The sequence below is a fragment of the Bidens hawaiensis genome, unplaced genomic scaffold (genome assembly GCF_021521415.1).
Source record: "Bidens hawaiensis isolate Kalapana, Puna unplaced genomic scaffold, B.hawaiensis_p1.1 tig00003307_1, whole genome shotgun sequence".
In the NCBI taxonomy this organism is placed as follows: domain Eukaryota; kingdom Viridiplantae; phylum Streptophyta; class Magnoliopsida; order Asterales; family Asteraceae; genus Bidens; species Bidens hawaiensis.
Genome location: NW_027491184.1, coordinates 525,148 through 551,080, shown reverse-complemented (window position 1 = coordinate 551,080; position 25,933 = coordinate 525,148). Strand labels below are relative to the sequence as shown.

Below are 25,933 nucleotides of genomic sequence, written 5' to 3'. Positions count from 1 at the left end.
GGCATTATCTACACCATATTCGACTTTTTGTTTAGACTGGTTCAGGATATGGTAATTTTAAAGTTCAATATGACATTCAGCGGGTTTTTCTTTCATATTTTATTTTGTTTTATTTACTGGTTTTAGATAGGAGAGGACAATGATATATCAGTCAAGACACGAGTCAAGTTGAAGATGATATTTGCAAGAGGAAGGTAAAATATGACATTCTCTACATCATAATTTATTTTTTGTTGGTTCATAATACTAATACTCTGATTTTATCATTTTAACAATGATTATTTAATTCAACGGGTTTTTCATTCGTATCTTATTTTATTTTATTTTCTGGTTTTGGATAGGAGAGGACCAGGATATATCATTCATGGCATATTGGCATGCATCAAGTTGAAGAAGATATTAGCCAAGAAGAATGTAAAATATGACATTCTTTACACCATAATCTACTTTGTGTTAGACGGGTTCATGATATTACGAATTTAAATATTTAAGATATACAAAGTATATAAAATAAATAAGCTAATCTTCTAATCTAGAAAGAGAAGAAATGGCAAAGAAAATATATGTGTGTGTTGAATGTAGAATGGTCAAAGAATGATGGACTTGTCGTTCATAGGGGCGGGCCTCTTGACCCTCAAAAGTTTGGTGTTGATATGGCCCGTATGGAAGTTCGAACCTTTATCGTTACTTTTGGTAACTCTAGAAATTTGGTCGGTTTGGATCTTTCACGTTATAGTTTGTTTTGCAATTACCATTAACAAAAGTAAAAGCCAGTCTCCCACAAGATTGAGATATACTTGAGAGACCCGGTTTTTTACACATGGTCAACTGTATGTAGTGTGATCAAGAGTGAAGAGTAAATACGGTGTTAAAATGTTTATTTTAGACAACACGGTATAGCTACAAACAAAACAACAAATATGTTTTATAAGAAAACTTTTAATATTTTATGAACTTCATGCTTTCAGTTATGTTTGTAAGCGTCGTACTATTAAACTTACTTTTTCGTAAATTTATGTTTTTAATAGCTTTGTTTCCATATGAATATGAATTGCAATTATAAATTATATTGCCATCTCAAAAAGCATATTCAAAAATATGTTTTCCTTTCAAATTGTATATGTGTGTACTTCAAAATTTCTATATTTTCACTCGTGTCGTACACGGGTCAATAACCTAGTGTTTCTATATACTATTTATGGCTTTATGCAACATATATATCAGTACGTGCGTTTCTTCAATGTGTATAATATGTGAAACTCCCCTTGAAATCTATTGTGTCCGACTCTAAAATAAATTAAAATAAATCAAACCGCTGAGACTACACCAAGCATGTGATATTGTGAACCACACATATTTGTGACATTAACTAATAATGAACGATACTTTAGTCTTGATGTTTAATACCTGGAAGAACACTTATGTTGAGGATGATGTACTTGGTTTTGATGGTCTTGTTCAAGTGAGTTGTTACCACAATTTTAACCTCCCACCTCATGAAACAACTGGCATTTACATGCATGTTAGAAACCATTAAAGTGGGTCTGTCCCCATCTATATTTTGCAAAACACACAAAAAGTATTTAGATCACTTAAAACTATTGTTACCAATTTAGTCAACAATTAAATTAACGCCGTCAACTAAAGTTCAAAATTATATGATCTTTACCAAAATCATATATTTCAATTCCTAACAAAAAATTTAAATTAATCCAATTTCAATAAATAAATTATATTCATAATAAAATGCTTCATAAACTTTAGTTAAACCGTAGTAAGAACGATCACCAGCATGACAACCTTCATAGATGATCTGCTGAATTGCAACCATACCAAAAATTTCCATTACGAAAATGAACATACATCGCCCGAAGGGAGAGAAGCCAACAAAACTATCAATGCAACAACTGATGGAAAACGACCGTGACCCGGCAACCGGCTCACAAACCGTGGCTTTAGCAGCCCCATCAAACCACCACCACCGTCAACTATGGTCCCGGTAACAATAGGCGATAATGGCAGTGAAAAACAAAGTGAAGAAGAAAACTAACGATGATGCAACTGACAGTTTGTGAAGAAAAATAATGCCATTGAACATGGTGATGGTGAGTGGGAAATAGGTAGCTAGGCTGGAAGAAAGGAGCGGTGATCAACACTTGGAATGATGTACAATTTGTAGTACAACAGGTGATACAACCATCAATACAAAACTTTAGATGAAATTGTATATTTATAAACTTATTTTCTTGATAAATGTTTTAAAAACTACAACTAATTGTTTTCAAAGAACATCCCTCCCCAACCGCACGCCCGTGCGTGTTTTCAAGCGTCACAAATTTGGACCTCAGATTTAAAACCACACAAGTTAACCAAACATCACAAACAATCAATGATAGGGATATTCATAGTCACACGAGTCTTGAAACACGAACATAATCTATATAAGATATAAGTCGTGTTTAGGTTCATCTTCAATATATTAATTAGAAACCCGTCAACCAAACACGATTAACATCCCTAGATTTACATATCAACATACTTTTGAAATACATTAGTAAGAAGCTTCAACTTCGTTAGTTGGCCCACATGACCCATTTGGAGGGTCATCAGCCCGCAGCTGAGCCGATACATCGTCAATCGCCGAGTTCAACTGAGCAATCTTTTCGGTTAATATCTTGCGTGTTTTCTGTTCCATTAAAACCAATATTGTCACAATAATTATCTAAACCATTTAATAAAACAAACTGGCCCGTTTGAGACAAACACAACTCAAAGTGACCTAGCCCGTTCATTTCTGAGCGGTACAAAATGGCTAACAAGTTTTTACCTCCAACGCTTTCTCTTCATCATATATGAACTTTGGCAGCTTCCGCATTAAATCTTTTCGGTCCGCCCCTGCAAGCGCCTTGCTTATCTGCATCATGGAATTATCAACCTTAAACTTGTGGCTTTCAAAACCTTTTGCTTATAAACAATTAAACAGTTTTATGTTTTTTTAGCATCAACAGGATCGGTTTTGTCATTCAAAAGGAGGTTGCGGCACAACTTGTTGTTCGCTTACCTACCTCTCTATTGTAATTGAATCATTTATGAAATAAATTATATGTAAACTAAATTTTATCTCCCGTATTACGGGGATTGTTTTACATTATTCGATATAATATTTATATATATTTTTTTAGATTTTTAATTTTATTTATTATAAGAAAGTTAATAATAAACTTAAGGTTTTTTGATGAAAGGGTTCACAAATAATTGAGATGTTATAACTCGGTTTACAAGCTATGAGTTTGGTGAGACTCATGACCTGCTTATTATTTTTTACTATATAATTGTTTCTTATAAATAACATATTTTTTACATTGGACATTAATTTTTAGTATATATCTATTTTATATCAAATATTTGGTGATATTAATTGTTAATTTAACAGGTTGTTATACCCGTTTAAGGGCAATCTAAATTTGGTGAGACCCATACTCATGAATTCAGGTCAAATGCATGAGAAGTTTCCATTTACAAATAAAGCAATCTAGTGGCTTGAAAGAATGCAAGGAGGTTTCGTTTATATATATTTATCCCCCGTATTACGGGGTTGTTTTACATTATCCGAATCTAATAATCATATATGTTTCTGGATTTTAATTTTATTTATTGTAAGTAAGTTAATAATATGTTTAGGATTTTATGATAAAAGGGTTTCACAAATAAATGAGATATTATAACCCGGTTTAAAAGTTATTTAGTGTGATGAGACCCATAACCCGCTTATTTTTTTCACTATAAAATTGTTTATTAAATCTTTTTTTAAGGGATATTGGTTTTTAATACTGATAACTTTCACCCGTTGGATGATAACACTCCCAACTTTCGATTTGTTACCCACCACTCCCAACTTTCATCATATTTGTAAGGCCCCGAACCCGGTAGCCTTACTTTAGCGTCGGATTTACTCATAAACACAGTTCTTACAAATCAGAGTTCATTAAAACTTTCGCGGAATATAAAAACTTTCATGAAACGTTACAGCAATCCAAAACTTGTCTTAATTAAACATTCTTGTCTTTCAAAATAAACGTCAATTACATTAAAACATCTTGAGTCTTCAGATGCCAGTCTCCTATTCGCCCACCATGTGCCCGCTCAAGCTAGCTGTCTCATTCTACTCACCTGCGTGCATACTAAAAGTCAGCTACGCTGAGTGAGTTCTAGTTAATCATACACTATACAATACACATAAACTTATATTCTTTCATTCATACTTTCATACTTTCTTTTGTATTAACTTACTTTCATATCTTACGTTATAAAGAGCATTACGCCCTACATTCCTCGAGTATTATTAGGGCTCGGTACCCTCCTTCCTCGAGTATTATTAGGGCTCGATACCCTCCTTCCTCGAGTATTATTAGGGCTCGGTACCCTCTTTCCTCGAGTATTATTAGGGCTCGGTACCCTCTTTCCTCGAATATTAGTAGGGTTCGGTTCCCTAGTTCTCGAATATTAGTAGGGTTCGATTCCCTCTTCGTTACCATACAACCATACATCATACCTCGAGTATTATTAGGGCTCGGTACCATCTTTCCTCGAATATTAGTAGGGTTCGGTTCCCTAGTTCTCGAATATTAGTAGGGTTCGATTCCCTCTACGTTACCATACAACCATACATCATACCTCGAGTATTATTAGGGCTCGGTACCCTCTTTCCTCGAATATTAGTAGGGTTCGGTTCCCTAGTTCTCGAATATTAGTAGGGTTCGATTCCCTCTACGTTACCATACAACCATACATCATACCTCGAGTATTATTAGGGCTCGGTACCCTCTTTCCTCGAATATTAGTAGGGTTCGGTTCCCTAGTTCTCGAATATTAGTAGGGTTCGATTCCCTCTTCGTTACCATACAACCATACATCATACCTCGAGTATTATTAGGGCTCGGTACCCTCCTTCCTCGAGTATTATTAGGGCTCGGTACCCTCTTTCCTCGAGTATTATTAGGGCTCGGTACCCTCTTTCCTCGAATATTAGTAGGGTTCGGTTCCCTAGTTCTCGAATATTAGTAGGGTTCGATTCCCTCTTCGTTACCATACAACCATACATCATACCTCGAGTATTATTAGGGCTCGGTACCCTTTTTCGTAACCATACAACCATACAACCATCATTTCCTTCTTTTATTAACTTTATCACGTGCATACACATAAGCATACATATCATACTTACCTTATACATAGCGTTACAACCTGACAGTACATGCAATATCCGAAGATCGTTCACGTACCATCAAGCAATCATTCATACATATCACATCATTCACATAAGGCATACACTTATCTCTTAGGATAAGCGTATTAACAAACATATCGAGTATGCACACAGCCCCGAAAACATAACACATAAATGGGGCTAGAACTCACCTGAACTCTGCTTCTTCCTTCGATAGTTGTAAATCTCTTCTTTAACTGAGCTCGGCTGACTGTATAAGTTACACGTATCAATACTCGCCTGATTTAATCTGGTGGCCTAGTATTAGCTTACTTTTACTTATCGTTTTTAATTTATTTTCTAATCGAACTTGACTTTAGGCGAAGTTAAACCTTAGGCGAACTTAGCTTTAGGCGAAGTTAAACCTTAGGCGAACTTAGCTTTAGGCGTAGTTAAACCTTAGGCGAACTTAGCTTTGCAGGCGAAGTTGTCATCAGGCGAACTTAGCTTTGCAGGCGAAGTTGTCATCAGGCGAACTTAGCTTTGCAGCGAAGTTCATCAGGCGAACTTAGCTTGCAGGCGAAGTTGTCCAGCTGCAGGTACTGTTCGCCCTTAAATCCCTTAATCATCTTCGTTTTTAACCAAATAACTCGATTTAGGTATCCACGGAATCGTCTGACCAGCGCCTACAAACCCCAACCATCAAATCGACCTAACATCGATGTTTAAAGGGTGCAATTTAGGCATATAGGTTACGGGTTCTTTTATCAATCGATTAACCCATCAAATCATATCCATTTTCAGTAAGTTTAGCTTTGTTGGATTCGTTTTTACCATACAAACACAGATCTATCATTTCTATACTAATCCAAACCTAAACGAACAAGTTCTCGATATAAACGTACCGTAAATGAGTCGAACTACGAACACGAGCTGGTCTTGTTGCTTTGGTTCGTCACGACGATCTAGCACCAACGAGCTCGGGTCCTCGCCTTTGGATCTTGGTTCGGGTTGTGTGTGTTTTGGAGTGTGTAGAGATTAGGATGGATAAATGGATGGAATGGAAAGGATTGGGGTTTAAGGGGGTATTTATACTCCCTTAAGCCCATGGACCGAAGGCCCATATTTCCTTTTGGTCCATATCTAATCCCATCTAATTATCCTACTAAGTCTTCATATTTTGCCATTATTATTATCGTTCCACTAACTCGTTTATTTCACCCGACAAAATAATATAATAAATATTACTTTAGAAATTTCGGGATGTTACAATATTTTCTTGTACCACTCCTCGTCTAACGAAACACTAACCTCGTTAGTGTTTTGGACAACAAATGTCATTAAAACTATTTGAAGGGGTGAAAAAGAAATTTATTTTGTTTAACATCAAAATTTGCCTTCACTCCACACTAACCAATTCAAGCACCACCACTCCACCACCGGATTCAAGTATGCTAGCTCAGCCGCTCCTCCAGCAACTCCGACACTATCTCCCTCATCATATTCAATATCTCCTTCTTCACCCTCCGACTACTTTCGACTACTGAAGACGAAACCGAAGAGTCGCCACTTGAAGAAACCAAACCAGATCTGGGAACAGAAAAAACTCACCGATGACGTGGCGGGAACTGGATCCGGCAACGGAAGCCCTATAGGATCTGAATCAAAACCTGAAAACCCATATGTAGAATTTGAGCCTCTGACCGATGGCGTAAAAGCTCTTGCTCTGCCTTTTATCATTTTTGTTACTGATAATCGAAGTGTCTTTTAAACCTTTGTCTTGATTCCGGTGGTGATCTTTGTTCTTGGTCTATGAGTTCTTTCCCCACCAAGCAGCTATGTTTAACAACAGTAGGAAAAGAAATGAAAATTGGGATTATCATGACCTGAATTAGAAGAGTAGTCGGAGGATGATGAGGACGCTGTCGATTCTGGTGTGGGAGACAGCGGAGGAGGAGCGACTGTCAGAGGCGTATTTGAAGCAGGTGGTGGAGTGGCGGTGCTGGATCTAGTGTGTGGTGAAGGCAAATTTGGTTATATGTTAAAGAAAATAAATTTCTTTTTCACCCCCTAAACTAATTTGAATGACATTTGTTGTCCAAAACACTAACGATGTTAGTGTTTCATTAGACGGGGAGTGGTACAAGAAAATAGGGTGAAAGTTGGGAGTGGTGGATAACAAATCGAAAGTTGAGTGTTATCATCCAATGGATGAAAGTTGAGAGTATTAAAAACCAATATCTATTTTTTAAATCTGATACTAATTTTTAGTATATCCTTATTTTATAAGATTTTCATATAAAATATTTGGTTAGATTAATTTTTAATTAAATGAGATGTTATAACCCATTTAAGAGTTATCTAGGTTTTGTGAGACCCCTACCCATGAATTCGGGTCAAATGCATGTGAAGCCTCCATTTACAAATAAAGCAATCTGGTTACTTGAGAGAATTTAGGGAGGTTTCATTTTTATATATTTAAGATAACTAAAGATACCATATGATATATACTATTTTTAGAATTATATAAAGATTTCATTGCTAGTATTACTTATTCGTTAAGAAAATAACCCAGGGGAAGGGGAAACTTATGTATAAAATGAATTATTATATAAATATGGCCAAATACCATAAAAACCAACATCTAAGAAAGAAAAAAGAGGTAAGCAAAACAACCGGATATACCTGTTCCAAGTTGTTACACTTTTGTTTAAATTTAACATGTAGATGGACTTTAATGTGCAAAAATTGTGGAGGGAATTTTGCGAGAAAAAACTGAAAGTATGTTGAAATTTTATGATATTTGCCCCACATATATATTAAATATATTAAAAACAACCATATGGAGAGGTGGGATGTATGCAAACCTTACCTCTATCCCTGGGGATAGAGAGGTTGCTTTCAGAAAAACCCCGATGGCAAACATACCAACAAACAAAAATAAAAATATAGAAAGTAGGAAGCTACCGATAACCGATGAAAAGGTAAAAGTGTAAAACCATATATAACATATATGCATATATACATGTAAAAAATAAAATACACGGGAACCTAAACCATAGGAAAATCTAAGCCCCTAAAGTCCTAAGCAAATCTAAAAAGACGGCCATACCCATTAAATATATTAAATAGAAATTATATAAATATCAGCCTTGTGGCTCACAAGCCAACTTGAGATTAATAATTGAAACTTAGCCTCGGGCTTGTTTAACAAGCTTATTTTTAGGCTTGAGCTCATTTAAGCTCAATTGGATTGGAGCTTTTAGCGAGCTGATCTCGAGTAGCTCACAGTTAGCTTACCTCGTTTACCTAAAAGCCTGCTCATAAAACTTACATAACTTAATAATAGAGCTATGTGTTGTGGAACCACGCCCTGGCCGTTTTCCATGCCACATAGGCTCCATAATGTCCCACACACCATGTCACCGCTTTAAAAGGGACATTATGGAGGAGGGACACCACCATTTTAACGCTACTTGAGAGAAATTAAGTGGGGTCCACCCATCATAACTAGCTACTAAAGCTAGCTAACCCACAACACCAAAGTTAAGGGTTAGGCTAGAAAAAACCCGCTCGCTGTCTACGTGGCAATGACGTGGCGCTTTAACTAACACTAGCACATGCTAGTTGGCCCACAACACATAACCTAAGATGACAACAAGAATGGCTTGAGGATACCTGGGGTGCATATATGGCGCCTAAGGTTCCAACAACGATTCCTCCCAATACAAAGCCACCAACAAATAAGGTCGCACCACCTAGCCTATCATCATTTGCCCTACAAACGCAGACATTACGCATAAAGTGGCAAAAGCGAAAAAATATGTATACTATACACAGAAGCGTGCCGTACCCATCCCTCACGGTAAGCGATTTCTTGTGTTTTGTTAGTTTAGTTGTTCCATTGTAGCCAAGAAGCAGATTCATGGGGCCAATGAATTGATCTGCTTGCATATATAAGCCAACAATCATTTAATTAATAACAAGTTGGGAATAACAGGAATCTAAAAGTTTAAAGGAATCCGTGTTAAATCGAAGGAAGATAATATCCACTATAGATACATTGTAGATTTGGTAAAGGCAATCAAATGGAGATTCAATTTTATGGATTGAAGGAGAAATTAATGTAAAATGATTTTGCTTCAATTTCAATTTCGAAGACTGATACGTGCCCACGTTGCATGGCATTCATCCCATGTTCACCATTCCATTGTTCCTTGCAGTTAGAAATATTATCACATTGGTTTTCTTTATTTTATGTATTTTCTTTTTATTAGTGGGTTAGTGGGTTATTGCTCCATGATCATTTTAGTTATTGTATTTCTTTGTAAGCCTATATAAGGTTGCATACGTTGTTGGATTAATTAAGAAGATTATTGAAGTAAATTACTATGTCTTGTTCTCTCTATTTCTTTGAAGTCTAACCCACTCAAAGATTCACTATCTTGAGAAATTAGCCATCTCGAATCGGCTTCTATCAAAGACTCCAATTCCATATCCCCCAAACAAATAATAATAATAATAACAATAATAATAATAATAATAATAATAAATAATCAATCATAAGTAAGTGAATCAGCAGCGTACCAGAGAAGAAGCGATTTCGGTGGGTTTGGAGTGGAACGAAGGAATTGATGAGGGTAGTCATCGTTTCGACTGCGCAAACAAGATTTATTAATCAACGTTGATATTTATTTAACACCCCCACCAGAAACTTGCCCCTCCCTTCCCTTGGGTTAATTGATAACAAACATTATTAGAGAAAGAGAGACAGATTTTGGGTTTAAAATTACATTTTTGATAAAAATAGTGTTTTAGGTTGCTCCGAGTTTTCTTACATATGATTGATTGTTTCGACCTGTTGTTGTAGTTGGGACTTATGGGACAGACTATGTACGAATTTCCATTCTCAAACGTGCCAACCTACTATCCTTAGGTTTCATACTCGAGGAATAAAGATGATCGAATGATCAATTGCCCATTCGTGATTTGAATTGTCGGTAAAGAAAAACACGAATCTCTATTAACTAGTTAAAACTTTATTTTATTTTTACAATCACAAATCAATTATTATTACATTACATATAATAATTATGAAGTTTAATGACGCAACCATGTGATTGATCCACGTGACCTCAAATGGTTGGTCGGTCTATTTATTTGCTTTTAATATGTTTTTAGTTTTTAAATTTGCGTCGGTCTCTGTCGTAAAATATGGGGTTTTTTACCGTTGATATCTTCAAATAATTTCGGCTAAATTTGCATTAGCTTGCGGTGGCAACCTAAAGTTTTTTTTCCCTGGACGAATTCACGTCAGGTCAAGATTACAACGGGCGTATAATTTTTGTTTTCGCCACGATCTTTTTTATGTAAATACAAACCGAACTCGTGTCAGTTCACCACCACAACACATGGTTTTCTGTTTACGATTTAGTCCCGACAACGTCGATTCCGACTAAATTCGCGTTAGTTCGCAAACGCAACACGCTGGTTTTTTTATCACCTTTTATTTGTCCATCGATTACAGAATTAACAAATTCGTATCATTTTGCAACTGCAACGCGCGCGCTTTTTTATTTGTTCACCACATTTTTTAAAATTTTAAATATGTTAACTTGTTCTATTTGGGTGTGGAAGAATTTATAGTTTGCTTTATTTTTGGCGCTGTAACTAGATACCAACCGAAGTGTAATCGTTCGTAAACGCAACGCGCGTGTTATGTTAATTTGTTGTATTTTTGCGTTAACATTTTTTTGGTGGGGGGGGGGGGGTTGTTTATCACTGGTTTCGTAACCTGACACCGATCGAATTTAACCTTGACTCGTAGACGCGTTGCACGAATTGATAAGCTGTAAGAGTATACTGTCAATAACATTAGCCCGGCGTAACGTGCCGAGAATCTTCCTAAGTTTAAGTAAAAATGGCATTAAATTGTATGGGTATGTTTGGTTGGAGGTAATGAAATAAAAGGGGAATATGATTAAAGAATGAATGAAATGGACAAGGGAATGAAGTGGATTATTAACATTCTTTTGTCTTATTTGGTTAACCTATGAAAATGAAATGAATTATTACTTTATCTTGTTTGGTATCCAAAAAATTGAAGGAATGAAATAGAAATAATACAAACACTCCTATCTCAAAATACATTTTTCTAAAAAAACCCCGCAATGGCGACAGTGGTGGTAGCTCTTACGACGAAAATGGTGGTGGCGGTAGCGGTGGTGGTGGCGGTCAAGTGGCAGGAGTGGCGGTGTTCAAGCGGTGGTAGCGTTGACAGTGATGGCGATGGTAGGGTGGCGACAATGGTGGTGGTGGTCATGCAGCGACAATGGTGGTGGTGGTGATGGTCAAGAGGCAGCGGTGACGATGGTTGCGGTAGTTACGTCGATGTTGGTGGTAGATGCGTTGGCGGTGGTAGCGCTGGTGGTGGCGGCGACAGCGTCAAGTGTTGGTGGTGGTGATGGTAGTGGTGGTGGTTGTTGTTGTTAGGTGGTGGTGTTGTTGAGGAAGTAGGGTGAAGGAGGAATGGAATGAAAAAAAAGAAGGGGGTCGAAATGTATGGCGTTGATAGAATGAGATTCCATGTGTAATGGGTGATTCTGTTCCATTGAGCAACCAAAAACCATTTTTTTCATTCCCACGCAATGAATAATTTCATTCCTCCTGTCATTTCCACATACCAAACGCTACGTAGGTGTAGTGGTTATAAATAGAAATGGTAGATTATGTGTTTACAAAATAAATACATCATATAATAACGCGGGATATTTTGTATTAGAGGGATGTTAGGATTAAACACACACACGAACCGAACACAAACACGAAAGCAATAAAGAACACGAGGATTTAACGCGGTTTGGTCTAAACTGACCTACGTCAACGGGTGGCAACTAGGTATTTTCTTTTATTGAGTGACGACGATTACAAGTACATAACAATCATATATATAGGGATTAATCTAGGGTTTGAGTCTTATTCAATAAGAAATCCAAACTGGGTCGGGCTTCGGTCTGGCCACCCTACACCCGTCTGCCCTTTGGACTTCAAATAATAAGCCGGGCCTACACCAAAGGCCTACGAAACCCAACAATCTCCCACTCGGAGGCCTTGAGTACTCTCGGCTGCACTCCTGATTGTACTTCTGTAATCCGAACATTAAACATCATCTAGTTGTCGCCGCCTTCTCATAAATTAACTCAAAGGCTCGTTGAAGCTCACCGGAGCTCCAACACATCAATCACGGCTAAAACTGACCCTGACCTGTTCTCTGTCCCTACCGGCTCCCACTGAAACAAACTGTCGGATCCTGAGATACCCTAAGAACAAACACTCTTGCAGTTGGAATACTGGTTTTCTTAATCTACTGTCGACCTGGAACTGTAACTGAAAGCAGACATGTGCTCCAACTGTCACGATGTCCTTTGATTACATTCCTTTCTCGTTCATTATGAATCTTCACTTTGGCTCTGGGTTTGTTACTTGCAAAACGAACCTTCTTCTGCCCAGGAGACTCTGTGAATCGGACTTTGTCTTTCACCAAAACTGGATCCAATCCTTTCGGTGACATATCGACTGTATACAACGAACCCATTTCCTTGCCACGAGCAACCACGAGATTCCCTTTGACTACCTTCCACTGCCCATTCTCGAACTTAACATCGTGCCCCTGGACATCCAACTGCGCAACTGAAGTCAAACATTTCTTCAAACTTGGAATAACCCTCACGTTTTTCAAAGTCCAAGAATTACCGGCTGAAGTTATCAAATCAACATCTCCCATACCCGTAACCTCTAGAATGTCATCATTCGTAAGTCGAACCTTTCCAAAATCCCCAAACTTAAGATTCTTCATCGTTTAACTACAGTGAGTGGCATGAAATGATGCACCATAATCCATCACCCAATCAATAACGTTACTCTCAACACTACAAACCAAAGCCTCATCACTAGTGACCCCGTCATGTGTGTCGTCTTCTGTAATGTTCACTTCTTTCTTACCATTCGAACAGTGATTCCTGAAGTGTCACTTCTCTTTACAACCCCAACATTCAATATCTTTATGAGTGCTAGACTGACTCCTCTTGCTGCTCTCACTGCCTCATTGTTTACCCCTACCTCTGCCTTCTGTGACTAGCATATTTCCTGATGATTCGCCTGAACTTCTGCGTCTTTAAATCTTCTCCCATAATCAGATCCCGAAACCCATTAAAGGTAATTTTTGTTGACGAACTGTAACATCACGGAAATTTCGAGCCAAAAATGTCAAATTCCAAAGTTTAAGGACCATTTCTACCAATTTCCAAACTCCAAGGACTAAAAAGAAAATTCTGATTCTTTGGCCCATCGCGATACGCGGCTGCCTTAGGATACGCGATGACCTTCCTGACACATTGTGACACGTGTGCCACGTGGCAGACGGTGGAACAGTGTGTCGCCACGTGGCACAACGCCTGCCACGTGTCACCACGTGGCAGGTCTACGTGGTGACTGGCTGAGCCTACGTCGCAATACGCGACGGGCAAGCCAGAGAGGCCGTCGCGTATCGCGACGGGCTAAAAATTATGTCTATAAATAGCAGCCTCGGGATTTCATTATCTTCACACCAAAACACACAATCGTCTCTCTCTCTCTCTAAACATTGGGAAGCGTGCCCTCGATCCACCTCAAAATCCGTGCCCCGATTCCTCGAATTCCGTGCCATACCTCGATATTCGTGCCACCACCCGACGACGTTCATTTCAAGAAGGTGATACTATCTTGACGCCCTGACGTTTCCTTTCAAGAAGTGTTGGTACTCGTAAAGCGTGAGTGTTGGTGTCTCGATTTGCGTGTAAAGAAAAGGCGTAGGAGTTGAACAAGGAAATAAAGAAAGTGAAGCGGCGTCGAAGTGCTGCTCGATTGGGTAGGGTTTGTTAAGTCGACAAAGGTACGCATAATGCCCGAATAAAATAATAATAAACTATTATAAAAGGCTTAAACCCTAAGTCGAGGTTATACTCGATACCTCGATCAATAGAAGAAAATATATAACAAAGAAAAGAAAGAAAAAGAAAAGAAATATATATATATATATATATATATATATATATATATATAAATATATGTGTGTGTATAATAATTATTTGTTATAAATATTATTTAAGTAATAATGAGTATTCTTAAATAATAAGAAAAGAATACGTTTCTTAAAGAAGAAGAAACGTAGGATTTTTATAAATAAACTAAAGGTTTATAAATATTACTTTTTAACTAAAGGTTTTAAAGTAAAGAATAAATAATCGAGGTGGCGATTATAAAACTAAGACTAAAGGTCTTAAGCCGGATTGTAAATCCGACTAACAAAAAGTTATACTCGTACTATAGGTGCGAGATAGCAAGGGAAAGACCCACGGACGGTGTTTGAAGCCGATTCCAATTGAAAAGGTGAATACGCCCCACTTTTACAAAATGGTTTTTAAACGAGTCAACATGTTATATGAAAAACTTTACATGAGACTAAGTGTCTCTAAAAACATTATAAATAAGAGTAAAAGCCTAGCCCTCAGGTTGTAGTATACGTTTGTCTGGATCCTTACATATATGGTAAAATGCGGTGGGCACATCGCACCACGCTTGGTCACGTCCTCCAGCCACGATGGGCCGGACGTAAGTATGTTCGAGTGAAACTGACCATGTGTATATATATGGTACCTAAGTATGTCGAAAAGCTGCAGTGTTTTGCTGGGGTGACCTAGTGTAGAGACTCGAGTTTATAATGATATTGTTTTAACTTAATTATTCCAAAGCCAAGATGGGCCGAGACTTACGTGGTTTCAAGGGGTGATTGAGTAACGAAAATATTTTAGCGTCAACATATTCACCAGCATTCGTTGCTGACGTATTTTTAATATTTTGCAGGTAATCAAGAATAGGGCTTGTGAAGGCGAAGGGCTCAAGAATCCGATGGCTCGGATATTTTTGTTAAACTTAAATATTAAATATGGTGGTTTTGTAAAACTTATACACAAGTAAACTCAAATGAGACTTGCGTCTCATCTTTTGTAATGTAAATATTTACAACTTTAATCCACATATTTTATAAGTCTTCCGCTAATTAACCGTAACTCTGATTTATTTACAAATGTGGTACCAACCGTAGGTCGCACCCCCAGGCCTAAGATGGGGGGTGTGACAGGTTGGTATCAGAACCATCGATCTTAGCGAATTGGGTATTAAAATATAGGGATTACTCCATAGAATAGTAACCAACTTTGAAAGTTGTTCCAATCAGGTCATTGATAAAAAGTTTTGTTTAAATCAGGTCATTGAACTTTCATTTTGTTACAATCCTAGATATTTTACCTGAATAGCAGGTAATCTAGGTTTTTTTTTAATTTTTCAATGTTTTTACTTTGCATAATAACTTTTAAAGGTTGCGAAAATTAGTAAAAATGAAAAATATAATTTTAAAATTCCGAAAATTTGCAAAAAAGTTCGAAAAATTGCAAAAATTGAAAAAAAAAATACAAAAATGTTCAAAACGGGTTAGGGTCAACAGGTTCGGGTTAGAACGGGTCAAGGTCGGAACGGGTCAAAACGGGTTTCGGGTCAGTTTTTTTACCAACGAATCAGCGCGTTCTCAACACGTGCAGCTCGTTTTAACAGCAAAAGCTAGTTTAAGCGATTTTTTCAGTTCGTTTAAGCACCTAACGGCTCATTTAAGCAATATTTTCAGTTCGTTTCAGCACCTAACGACTCGTTTAAGCAATTTTACAGTTCGTTTCAGGACCTAACTGCTATTTTAAGCAATTTTTCAGTTCGTTTCAGCACCTAACAACTCGTTTGAGCGATTTTTCAGTTCGTTTCAGCACCCAATAGCTCGTTTAAGCGATTTTTCAGTTCGTTTCAACACGTTTTGTCCAAAATGGGTTGTTTTGGTTCGGTTCAGAACGGGTCCGGGTCGGAAAGGTCAAAACGAGTTTCGGGTTAGGGTCAACAGGTTCAGATTTCTTTCCATAAGATGATCAGACGCACCTTTGCTACTGGTTTTCAACTCTTCCATATGCATACGGACCGACCCGAAACCCATTTAGACCTTTCCGACCTGGACCCATTCCGACTCGGACCTGTTCTAACCCAAAACTGTTCCGAACCGAACCAAAATAACTTATTTTGGTCAAAACATGCTGAAACAAGCTGTTAAGTGTAGAAATGAACTGAAGAATCGCTTAAAGGAGCTGTTAGGTGCTGAAACGAGCTGAAAAAGCGCTTAAACGAGTTGTTAGGTGCTGAAACGAGCTAAAAAATCGCTTAAACAAGCTGTTAGGTGCTGAAACGAGATGAAAAATCGCTTAAACGAGCTGTTAGGTGCTGAAACGAGCAGAAAAATCGCTTAAACGAGCTGTTAGGTGCTGAAACAAGCTGAAAAATCGCTTAAATGAGCTGTTAGGTGCTGAAACGAGCTGAAAATCGCTTAAACGAGCTGTTAGGTGCTGAAACAAGCTGAAAAATCGCATAAACGAGCTGTTAGGTGCCGAAACGAGCTGAAAAATTGCTTAAACGAGCTGTTATGTGCTGAAACGAGCTGAAAAATCGCTTAAATGAGCTGAAAAATCGCTTAAACGAGCTGTTAGGTGATGAAACGAACTGAAAAAATCGCTTAAACAAGCTTTTCCTGTTAAAACGAGCTGTAACGTGTTGAAAACGCGCTGATTTGTTGGTCCCAAAAAAACTGACCCGAAACCCGTTTGACCCGTTCCGACCTTGACCCGTTCTAACCCGAACCTGTTGACTGTAATCCGTTCCGACCCGTTTTGAACATTTTTTAATTTTTTTTTCAATTTTTGTAATTTATTGCAATTTTCCAAACATTTTTTTGCAAATTTTCGGAATTTTAAAATTATATGTCGCATTTTTACTAATTTTCGTAACCTTTAAAAGTTATTATGCAAATTAAAAACATTGAAAAATTAAAAAAAAAAACCAAGATTACCTACTATTCAGGTAAAATATCTAGGATTGGAACAAAAATGAAAGTTCAATGACCTGATTGGAACAAATTTTTTTTATCAGTGACCTGATTGGAACAACTTTCAAAGTTGGTTACTATTCTATGGAGTAATCCCTAAAAGATAATACCCAAGCTTTGATCCAAGCATAGAAAAATATTTTTCAATTACTTGTTTATTTGAATAGGGATAAGATTGGTTGGTAACCTTTTCTTTCCCTCTCCTCATTCTAAACCACCCATCAAAGATGTCTTTCGAGAAATTAATGGATTATTATGAACATGAAGTTAGGAGAGCCGGAAAATATTATAAATTTCCAAAGGACATCATGAGCAAAGATTACTATGAAGCATTCTTCAATTCCGACGTGGATCACAACCAAACCGAGCCATATCATTATCCCGACAATGAGCAAAGTCCAAACAACCTTCCTGGCACTAACCTAAATTATGTATACCAAGCGCCAAGACACTTAAGCTACCACCCGTCAAGCTTACCCATGTATCAACCATCCGAAATCCCAACGTATCATCCTTCCGAGATTCCTACCTATCAACCAACTGAGGTCCCGCCGTATTACCCATCTGGAGGTTCAACACACTTACCACCGAATCCTCACCCTTCATACGCTTTCCTCTCCAACCGACCGATCAAGGAGGAACCAAGATCTCCCTCATCCGACTGGATGCAATGCCACTCAGATCAGCGAAGGTGGCATACCGGAACTTCTACTATGGATGCTGTCGACTCCCGCCTCAACAAAGAAGGGTCGTCTCGCAAACCCAATAATGAGGGTAATGATGTTGTACGAGAATGTTCGCCTGCCTGCTATATCAAAAGAGACTGCCAAATTAATGGAAGAGGAGGACCCGAAGGAAGAGGACCCGAAGGAAGAGGACCCGGAGGAAGAGGATCCGGAAGAAGAAGAGACAGAAAAGATCCGGAGGAGGAATACCCCGACAATCCGAATGAAGTGACGACGCCGATGGAAGAACCATACTCTTATCAAAATCCAAGTTATGGTTCTGTTGATCCCTACATGCAATTTCTACAAGAACTCAAGGGCAAAGCATCATCAAGCTTCCCACCGTACCAAGGCAAGATTCCATCAATTGAAGATCAAGCGAATGAAATCCGGGAGCAGAACGAAGCTGCCGAAGCTTTCTTTAACTACCAATCCGATATGACTGAATCACCATATCCGGACCCGAAGAACCATTTCAACGTTTTCATGATGGGGTACTGTAATCCACCACCCCGTTACGGATATCCCAACGACATCCCTTAGTCACATGAGGAACATCTAGATCAAGCCTTGCATGAGACAGATGACCTGAGAAAGAATATAGCCATTGATGGGAAGAAAAAGAAGAATATAGGAGAGACGCTTCTTCGAAAAGGCAACAAGCTAACCAAGGTGGTGAAAAAGGTCATGAGAGATTGAAAAAAATGATGGAGATGGAATAGTGAAGAAGTCATATGTGTTTTATGTAATCTTTATGTAATATGTGTAATAAGGATAGGTTTATATATATATATATATCAAGGAAATGATATATATATATATAAAATGTTGTATAAATAAAATATATATCAAGTTATGATATACATTGTGAAATAAACTTGTGTTTAAAGAAAAGTAATTTGTTAAATTACAGATAAAAGATTGAAAAAGAAAAAGAAAAAGATAAAAATGTCTCGACAAAGCGATAACCGTGAGGCTTCTAAAAAAGAAGCCGACAAACGAAAAGAAAAGGGGAAAGACTCTGGAAACGAAAAAGAAGAACCAATTCCCGATAAGGATATGAAACAAATCCAATGAATAGTGAAAGATGCTGTAAGGGTCGAAACTGAATCTAGGTCTCAATCTAGACAATCGAAACACTCTCGTTTGGTTAATCCTTCTCAAAAATCTGTTAAGTACCGTCCAAAACCATCTCATATAGAAGAAAGTGTTCACGAGTCAAACGCGGATGGTGGAATCCGTCAAGAATTTAAGAGATTAAAGATAAGTGGATGCTCGTTCAAAGATTTCAAGTACTATGGACCGAAAGAATTCCATGGTGACAAAGGAGCCATCACGACCGTGAGGTGGCTTGAAGAAATGAAGATGATCGTAATAACAAGTAAATGTTCTGACCCGGAGAAGATTCAATATTCTGCCCTCATGTTCATTGGTGAAGCCTTAAAGTGGTGGAACACACTAATTTTGAGTAGAGGAAGGGATGTGATGTATAATCTAACTTGGAATGAGTTTAAGGATATGTTGATGGCGAAGTTTTGTCCGATGCACGAGACTGACCAAATCCAAACCAAATTCCTGAATCACAAGGTCGTTGGAACAAACCTTCGTGAGTACAACACAAAATTTCACGAATACTGTCGATTGGTTCCCCAGCTGGTTACCCCTGAATCCAGCAAAGTGACATGTTATATATGGGGACTACCATGAGAGATTCGTGACATGGTGAGGTCTCACTTGCCGCAAACCGTCGACTCTGCGATGGAATTGGCTGGTTATTTGATGGGCGGAATGATCCGCAACAAAGAAGAAGATAAAAAGGTCGTAACAACATACGACCCAAAGAAAGGAGGAAGAAATCGTTTCAAAGGAAAGGGAGCCGATCAACGCAAGTCTAGCTTCAACACCAACATCCTTCATTGCAAAGTCTGTAAGAAACACCATAGGGGTCGATGCCTTTTTACTCCATCAGTTTGTTAATCATGTCATAGAACCGGCCACGCAACGACCGACTGTTGGAAGAAAAAGATGACATGTTTCAATTTCAAGGAAATGGGACATTTAAGCTTTGAATGCCCCAAGATCAAACCCGCGACTGGTGGTGCGGGTGGAAGCAGTCAGAAGAATGAGCCCAAGAAAGGCAATGCAAGAGTCATCGTCCTTGACACAAAGAAAGCGGCCGACATGCCGGAAACCATTACCGGTACGTTCCTAGTTAACAACACTTATGCTAGAGTCTTGTTTGATTCGGGTGCAAATTTAAGTTTTATAGATTATAACTTTTGTAGTCTATTAAACCAACCTTTAATCAAACTTAATAAAACTCTAAGCGTCGAGACAGCTAGTGGCGAAATTGTTAAAATCTTCGAAGCTCTAGAAAATGGAAAAATCTTATTAGCCGGTTACGTGTTGCCTATCCAATTTCTACCTATGACTCTTGCGGGTTTTGATATTGTACTTGGTATGGATTGGTTATCCGACAACCATGCTCGTATCCTTTGCAATAGCAAGACCATTGAACTTCGAGCCCCTGATAAACGAAGTATTCGAATTGAAGGGGATAAGGATGCTTGCCAAGTTAGCCTAATCTCCATGATAAGGGCTAACAAATGTTTAAATCAAGGATGCTTAGCATTCATGGCCTATGTCACTAAAGAATCCAAACCAAAAGAAATCAAAGACGTTCCCATTGTTTCCGATTTTGTCGATGTCTTTCCCGACGAATTCCCTGGAATCCCTTCCGATCGTGAAGTAGAGTTTAGGATCGATCTCATTCCTGGTACTGCTCTGATCGCCAAGGCACCATATCGTTTAGCCCCAACCGAGATGAAGGAACTAAAGAAACAACTTGATGAGCTTCTCGAGAAAGGCTTCATACGACCAAGTTCATCACCATGGGGAGCGCCAATTCTATTCGTCAAGAAGAAAGATGGATCAATGCGCATGTGTATCGATTATCGAGCTCTCAATAAAGTCACAATCAAGAATCGTTGACCAACTCCAAGGCGCAAGCTTCTTCTCTAAAATCGATCTTCGTTCCGGTTATCACCAACTCAAAGTTCAATCCGAAGATATCCCAAAAACTGCATTCTGAACAAGGTATGGACATTATGAGTTCACGATCATGCCGTTTGGACTTACTAATGCTCCAGCTGCGTTCATGGATATGATGAATCTCTTCTGTAAGCCTTACTTGGATAAATTTGTTATTGTATTCATCGACAACATACTCATTTACTCTAAGTCTAAGGACGATCATGAAAATCATCTTCGAACCTTGCTTGAAATTCTAAGAACCGAGAAGTTGTACGCCAAATTCTCGAAATACGAATTTTGGCTTCCCGAAGTACAATTCCTCGGTCACATCATCAACGTTAACGATATTCAAGTCGATCCCGCTAAGATTGAAGCCATCTCTAGGTGGGAGATTCCAAAATCGCCGACCGAGATCCGAAGTTTCTTAGGTTTGGCCGGCTATTACCGTAAGTTCATTGAAAAGTTTTCCCAAATTGCTGTTCCCTTAACTTCTTTGACTCGTAAGAATATCAAGTATGAATGGGGAGAAAAACAACTAGAGGCATTCGATATACTTAAACAAAAACTCACCCAAGCACCTATACTGGCCTTGCCAGAAGGTACAAGGATTTATTAGTCTTTAGTGACGCTTCTCATTCAGGTTTGGGATGCGTACTAATGCAACGCAAGAAAGTGATCGCTTATGCCTCTCGTCAACTCAAAGTGCATGGAAAGAACTACACAACTCACGATCTAGAGTTAGGCGCCATAATCTTCGCATTAAAGATATGGAGGCACTATCTTTATGGAGTCAAGTTTATTGTGTACACTGATCACAAAAGTTTGAAACATATATTCGAGCAAAAAGAGCTTAACATGCGCCAATGACAATGGGATTGCGAGATCGTTTATCATGAAGGCAAAGCCAACGTTTTGGCCGATGCCCTAAGTCGCAAGGAGCATGAAAAGCCAAAAAGAGTCTGAGCATTAAGATTAGTACTTTAAATAGATCTCATCGAACAAATCAAATCCGCTCAAACTCAAGCGATCAATGAAAACAAGATCTCCGACGAGAAAGGTAACGGTACCACAGACTCGTTAGTTAAAGGTGATGATGATATCCTTAGAATGGGAAACCGGATTTGGTTACCGATCGTTGGGGACTTACGTGAAAAGATAATGAATGAAGCCCATAAGTCCAAATACATGATGCACCTCGGTTGTCACACCCCGACTAGGTAGTTGCGGAAGCGTAATACGGGAATGTAACAGATAACACTGGTATCAACAACATTGTTTATAAAGAAATTCAACAACTAATTTACATCATATTACATGGGTTGGTACTATGTTTACAAACTAGATGAGAATCACATAACCGGTTTACGAGCTTTTTATTTAATATTATATGTCTGCGTCTATTCACAGCTATTCAACTCTCCTTCTAACACCAAGCATGTAAGCAATTCATTCCACTTTCGCTTTACCTGAAAAGCATGTTAAAACTGGTCAACTACGTGTAGTTGGTGAGTTTCAAGTTTCACGAGTATCAACGAAATCAGTATACGAGTTCGTAAAGTGTACAGTGTGTATGTATACATGTATGTGTATGATGTATTATACTAAGCCACAAGTGAAACCGAAACGAGCTAAAACACATGGCCACCCCTGCCCATGCACTCCCGTTGGCATTTAACAGCCACTTGGCCCCAAGTATGTACTATGTCTAACACCACATAGCAGTATGTAATAAGTTTAAATGACAATGTGCAACTGGGTTAACATGTTCCGGCATACCCCACCGGCTCTGTCAGTTGGGTTTGTCAAACCGATAGTACTATCCACACGTCACCGGCACGAAGTTAATCACTTGTGTTTGTGGGGACTTGTCAAGTGTTAGTACTTAGATAATCCACATCATCACACGATTTCAAGTATATAAGTATATGTAAACATGCTTTTCACCCCAAAAGTTCGTAAAACAGTTTAGAAAGTGGGGGTCGTGAAACTCACCTTAATGTTGTTCGAGCTGGTGGTACGTATCGGTAACTAGAATGTCTCGATTATAGCTTGAATCCTATAACCGGTATCGTACTGTTAATACTAGTACAGTGTTTAAACCAAATCGGGCTGTATAGATAATCTGGGTATAGCTGTTAGGCCCAGAACATGACCATAGTCTTAGATTGTGACGTTGTATACTATGAAAAGATTAAAACTGGATTTGGCTACCGTATTCCACCACATACGATTAATAGCATCTTGTCCCCTTATTTGGACTACCGTATTCCACCACATCAGCCCTTGGTCTAAAAACATACTGGTAGCAAATTTGACCACGCGGTTCGGTGAACACTCACTGATATTAATTACTGATTCAGTTTTTTCTATCCATTTGACCAGCCCGCTAGGTCCTTCAATACCCTTAAACTCAATCGGTTTACATGATGTAAATTGTTTGTATGAGTACTCCTGACGTGGGGGTTCTCGGTTATTATTATTGTTATTATCGGTATTGGTCCGAGTATTATCATTATTAGTTGTGTTAACAACCGGTACAGGGTTTGGGTTCGGGATATTATCAGGGTGCACAATAGGTTCTGGGTTCCCAGTGACATTCATAGTTGGGCGAGTGTTATTATTATTATTTATGACATTATCAGTATTCACCGGGGTAGTAACACCCGGGGCTACATTAGTGTCCGGCGGAGGTGTATTAACAGTGGCCGTGGTGGTGCTCGTAGGTTGATTAACAGTATTGTTAGCACGTATGCCTGCAGTGACTTGTGCTACAATTGTTGGTATCACTGCTTGTAGTTGACGAGCAATCATTGCAGCCACTTCCGCCTCAGACAAAGGGTTTGCTTTCTTCGGGGCCATTCTATAAAATAATCAATTATATAATAATCAATATCGTTTCACTATGACCAACACAACTTTACGATATTACAATTTCACAACACACAACTATGCCAAAGAAAACACATTTGTATTAATTATAATCATTACTGTACATATGCATCCAAAATTAGCGCATAGGCTTAACCTGGTATAGGCCAACGCTTGTATATGCGTAGCAAAATTTGTCACTAAGTGACATGTAGACTTAACCCGATAAGGGCCAGTGCTTGAAATAGTACTAAACCACAAACAACTCCCAAGTCAGCCCAACACGCTGTAACAAAATGCTGCTTGGGATATCAAAAGACTATATACATAAGGCTATACTACTATGTCCTATCCATTCTTTGTAACATGAAGCCACAACCAAACAACAGCAGCCACTAGGGCCACATTAACCGCTAAACATACTCCTAGTAGTATCATTGCCCGATCCTGACGCCCGTGGCTGTGAGCACTGGATCTTTGCACAATTCTGATTCCTTGCTGCATGTACCACATGTGATCTTGCATATCATGTCTATGCTGGTTTAGGTTATTTATCGAATGTGATTGTTCTAAAAGCTGATCAGTCGCTAAACCCAACCATGCTGAATCAGATTGACGAGGTGGCTCGGGTACCGGGGCGGGTAAACCCCAAGTAGGAATAGGTATCTCAGTGACCTGGAGACGTGATGTTTCTCCTCTATGGTACGTAGATCGAGGTGGGGGAGAGGTGTGCTCAGGTGGCCGCACTGAAATACGAGCGGTCTGACGGTTTCTAATAGTGGGTGGGGGTACTGGTGTATGCTGTACGGGTGGAGTAGGGGATCTGGGTGCTCTAATAGGTGAATGATAAGCACTAGTAGCTCCCTGTCCTACAACATTCCTAGGGGATTCCCTAGGGGGATAGGCATCACAACGGTAACCCGATAAGTCGGGTTGACCTGAAGGTACCTCGTGAGGAATTACCGCATCGGAACCTTCTTCCATTTCCTCTGATTCCTCCCCAGTTTCCTCTTCTGGATCCTCCTCCTCCTCAGACCATGTTGGTAGGGTATTAGATAAACGATCAGTAGATCTTGACATATTCCTGCACAATGGTTAGTAATAAGAATAATATCCTTCTATATTAATCATAGTAAAATACATGCAGATATTTATACACATAAGCACAAATAATCGTTTATATACACAGATATTCATTTATTATTATATTTTATACACATATGTTGCTGTTTTTACCTATTCGATTGTTTATCGACTTCTTCTCGAATTTCCTCGTACAAACAAGTCCGTTATTACGTTCCGGACCATAATAACCCACTTGTCCATTCGCGTTCATCACGAGAATCATCAGTGTATATTATTTAATATTATTTTATTCCCAGAGTTAATCGAGCCTAAGGTTATCTTAGGGTATCCTAAGGGACATCCTAATTCTTTATAACCAATGGCTCTGATACCAACTTCTGTCACACCCCGACTAGGTAGTTGCGGAAGCGTAATACGGGAATGTAACAGATAACACTGGTATCAACAACATTGTTTATAAAGAAATTCAACAACTAATTTACATCATATTACATGGGTTGGTACTATGTTTACAAACTAGATGAGAATCACATAACCGGTTTACGAACTTTTTATTTAATATTATATGTCTGCGTCTATTCACAACTATTCAACTCTCCTTCTAACACCAAGCATGTAAGCAATTCATTCCACTTTCGCTTTACCTGAAAAACATGTTAAAACTGGTCAACTACGTCTAGTTGGTGAGTTTCAAGTTTCACGAGTATCAACGAAATCAGTATACGAGTTCGTAAAGTGTACAGTGTGTACGTATACATGTATGTGTATGATGTATTATACTAAGCCACAAGTGAAACCGAAACTAGCTAAAACACATGGCCACCCCTGCCCATGCACTCCCGTTGGCATTTAACAGCCACTTTGCCCCAAGTATGTACTATGTCTAACACCACATAGCAGTATGTAATAAGTTTAAATGACAATGTGCAACTGGGTTAACATGTTCCAGCATATCCCACCGGCTCTGTCAGTTGGGTTTGTCAAACCGATAGTACTATCCACACG

General features: G+C 38.6%; 1 protein-coding gene across 1 annotated transcript; it reads right to left on the bottom strand.

Annotated features, from left to right (window-relative positions):
- Positions 1–2,415: 2,415 nt before the first annotated feature.
- Positions 2,416–9,947, bottom strand: LOC143623118 (uncharacterized). The gene is made up of 5 exons (XM_077094097.1): positions 9,794–9,947; positions 9,060–9,150; positions 8,885–8,984; positions 2,828–2,914; positions 2,416–2,686 (listed from the first exon to the last, which is right to left on the bottom strand). Exons 1-5 carry the CDS (start codon positions 9,852–9,854, stop codon positions 2,552–2,554), a joined length of 474 nt encoding a protein of 157 aa, XP_076950212.1. The 5' UTR covers positions 9,855–9,947; the 3' UTR covers positions 2,416–2,551.
- Positions 9,948–25,933: the final 15,986 nt, after the last annotated feature.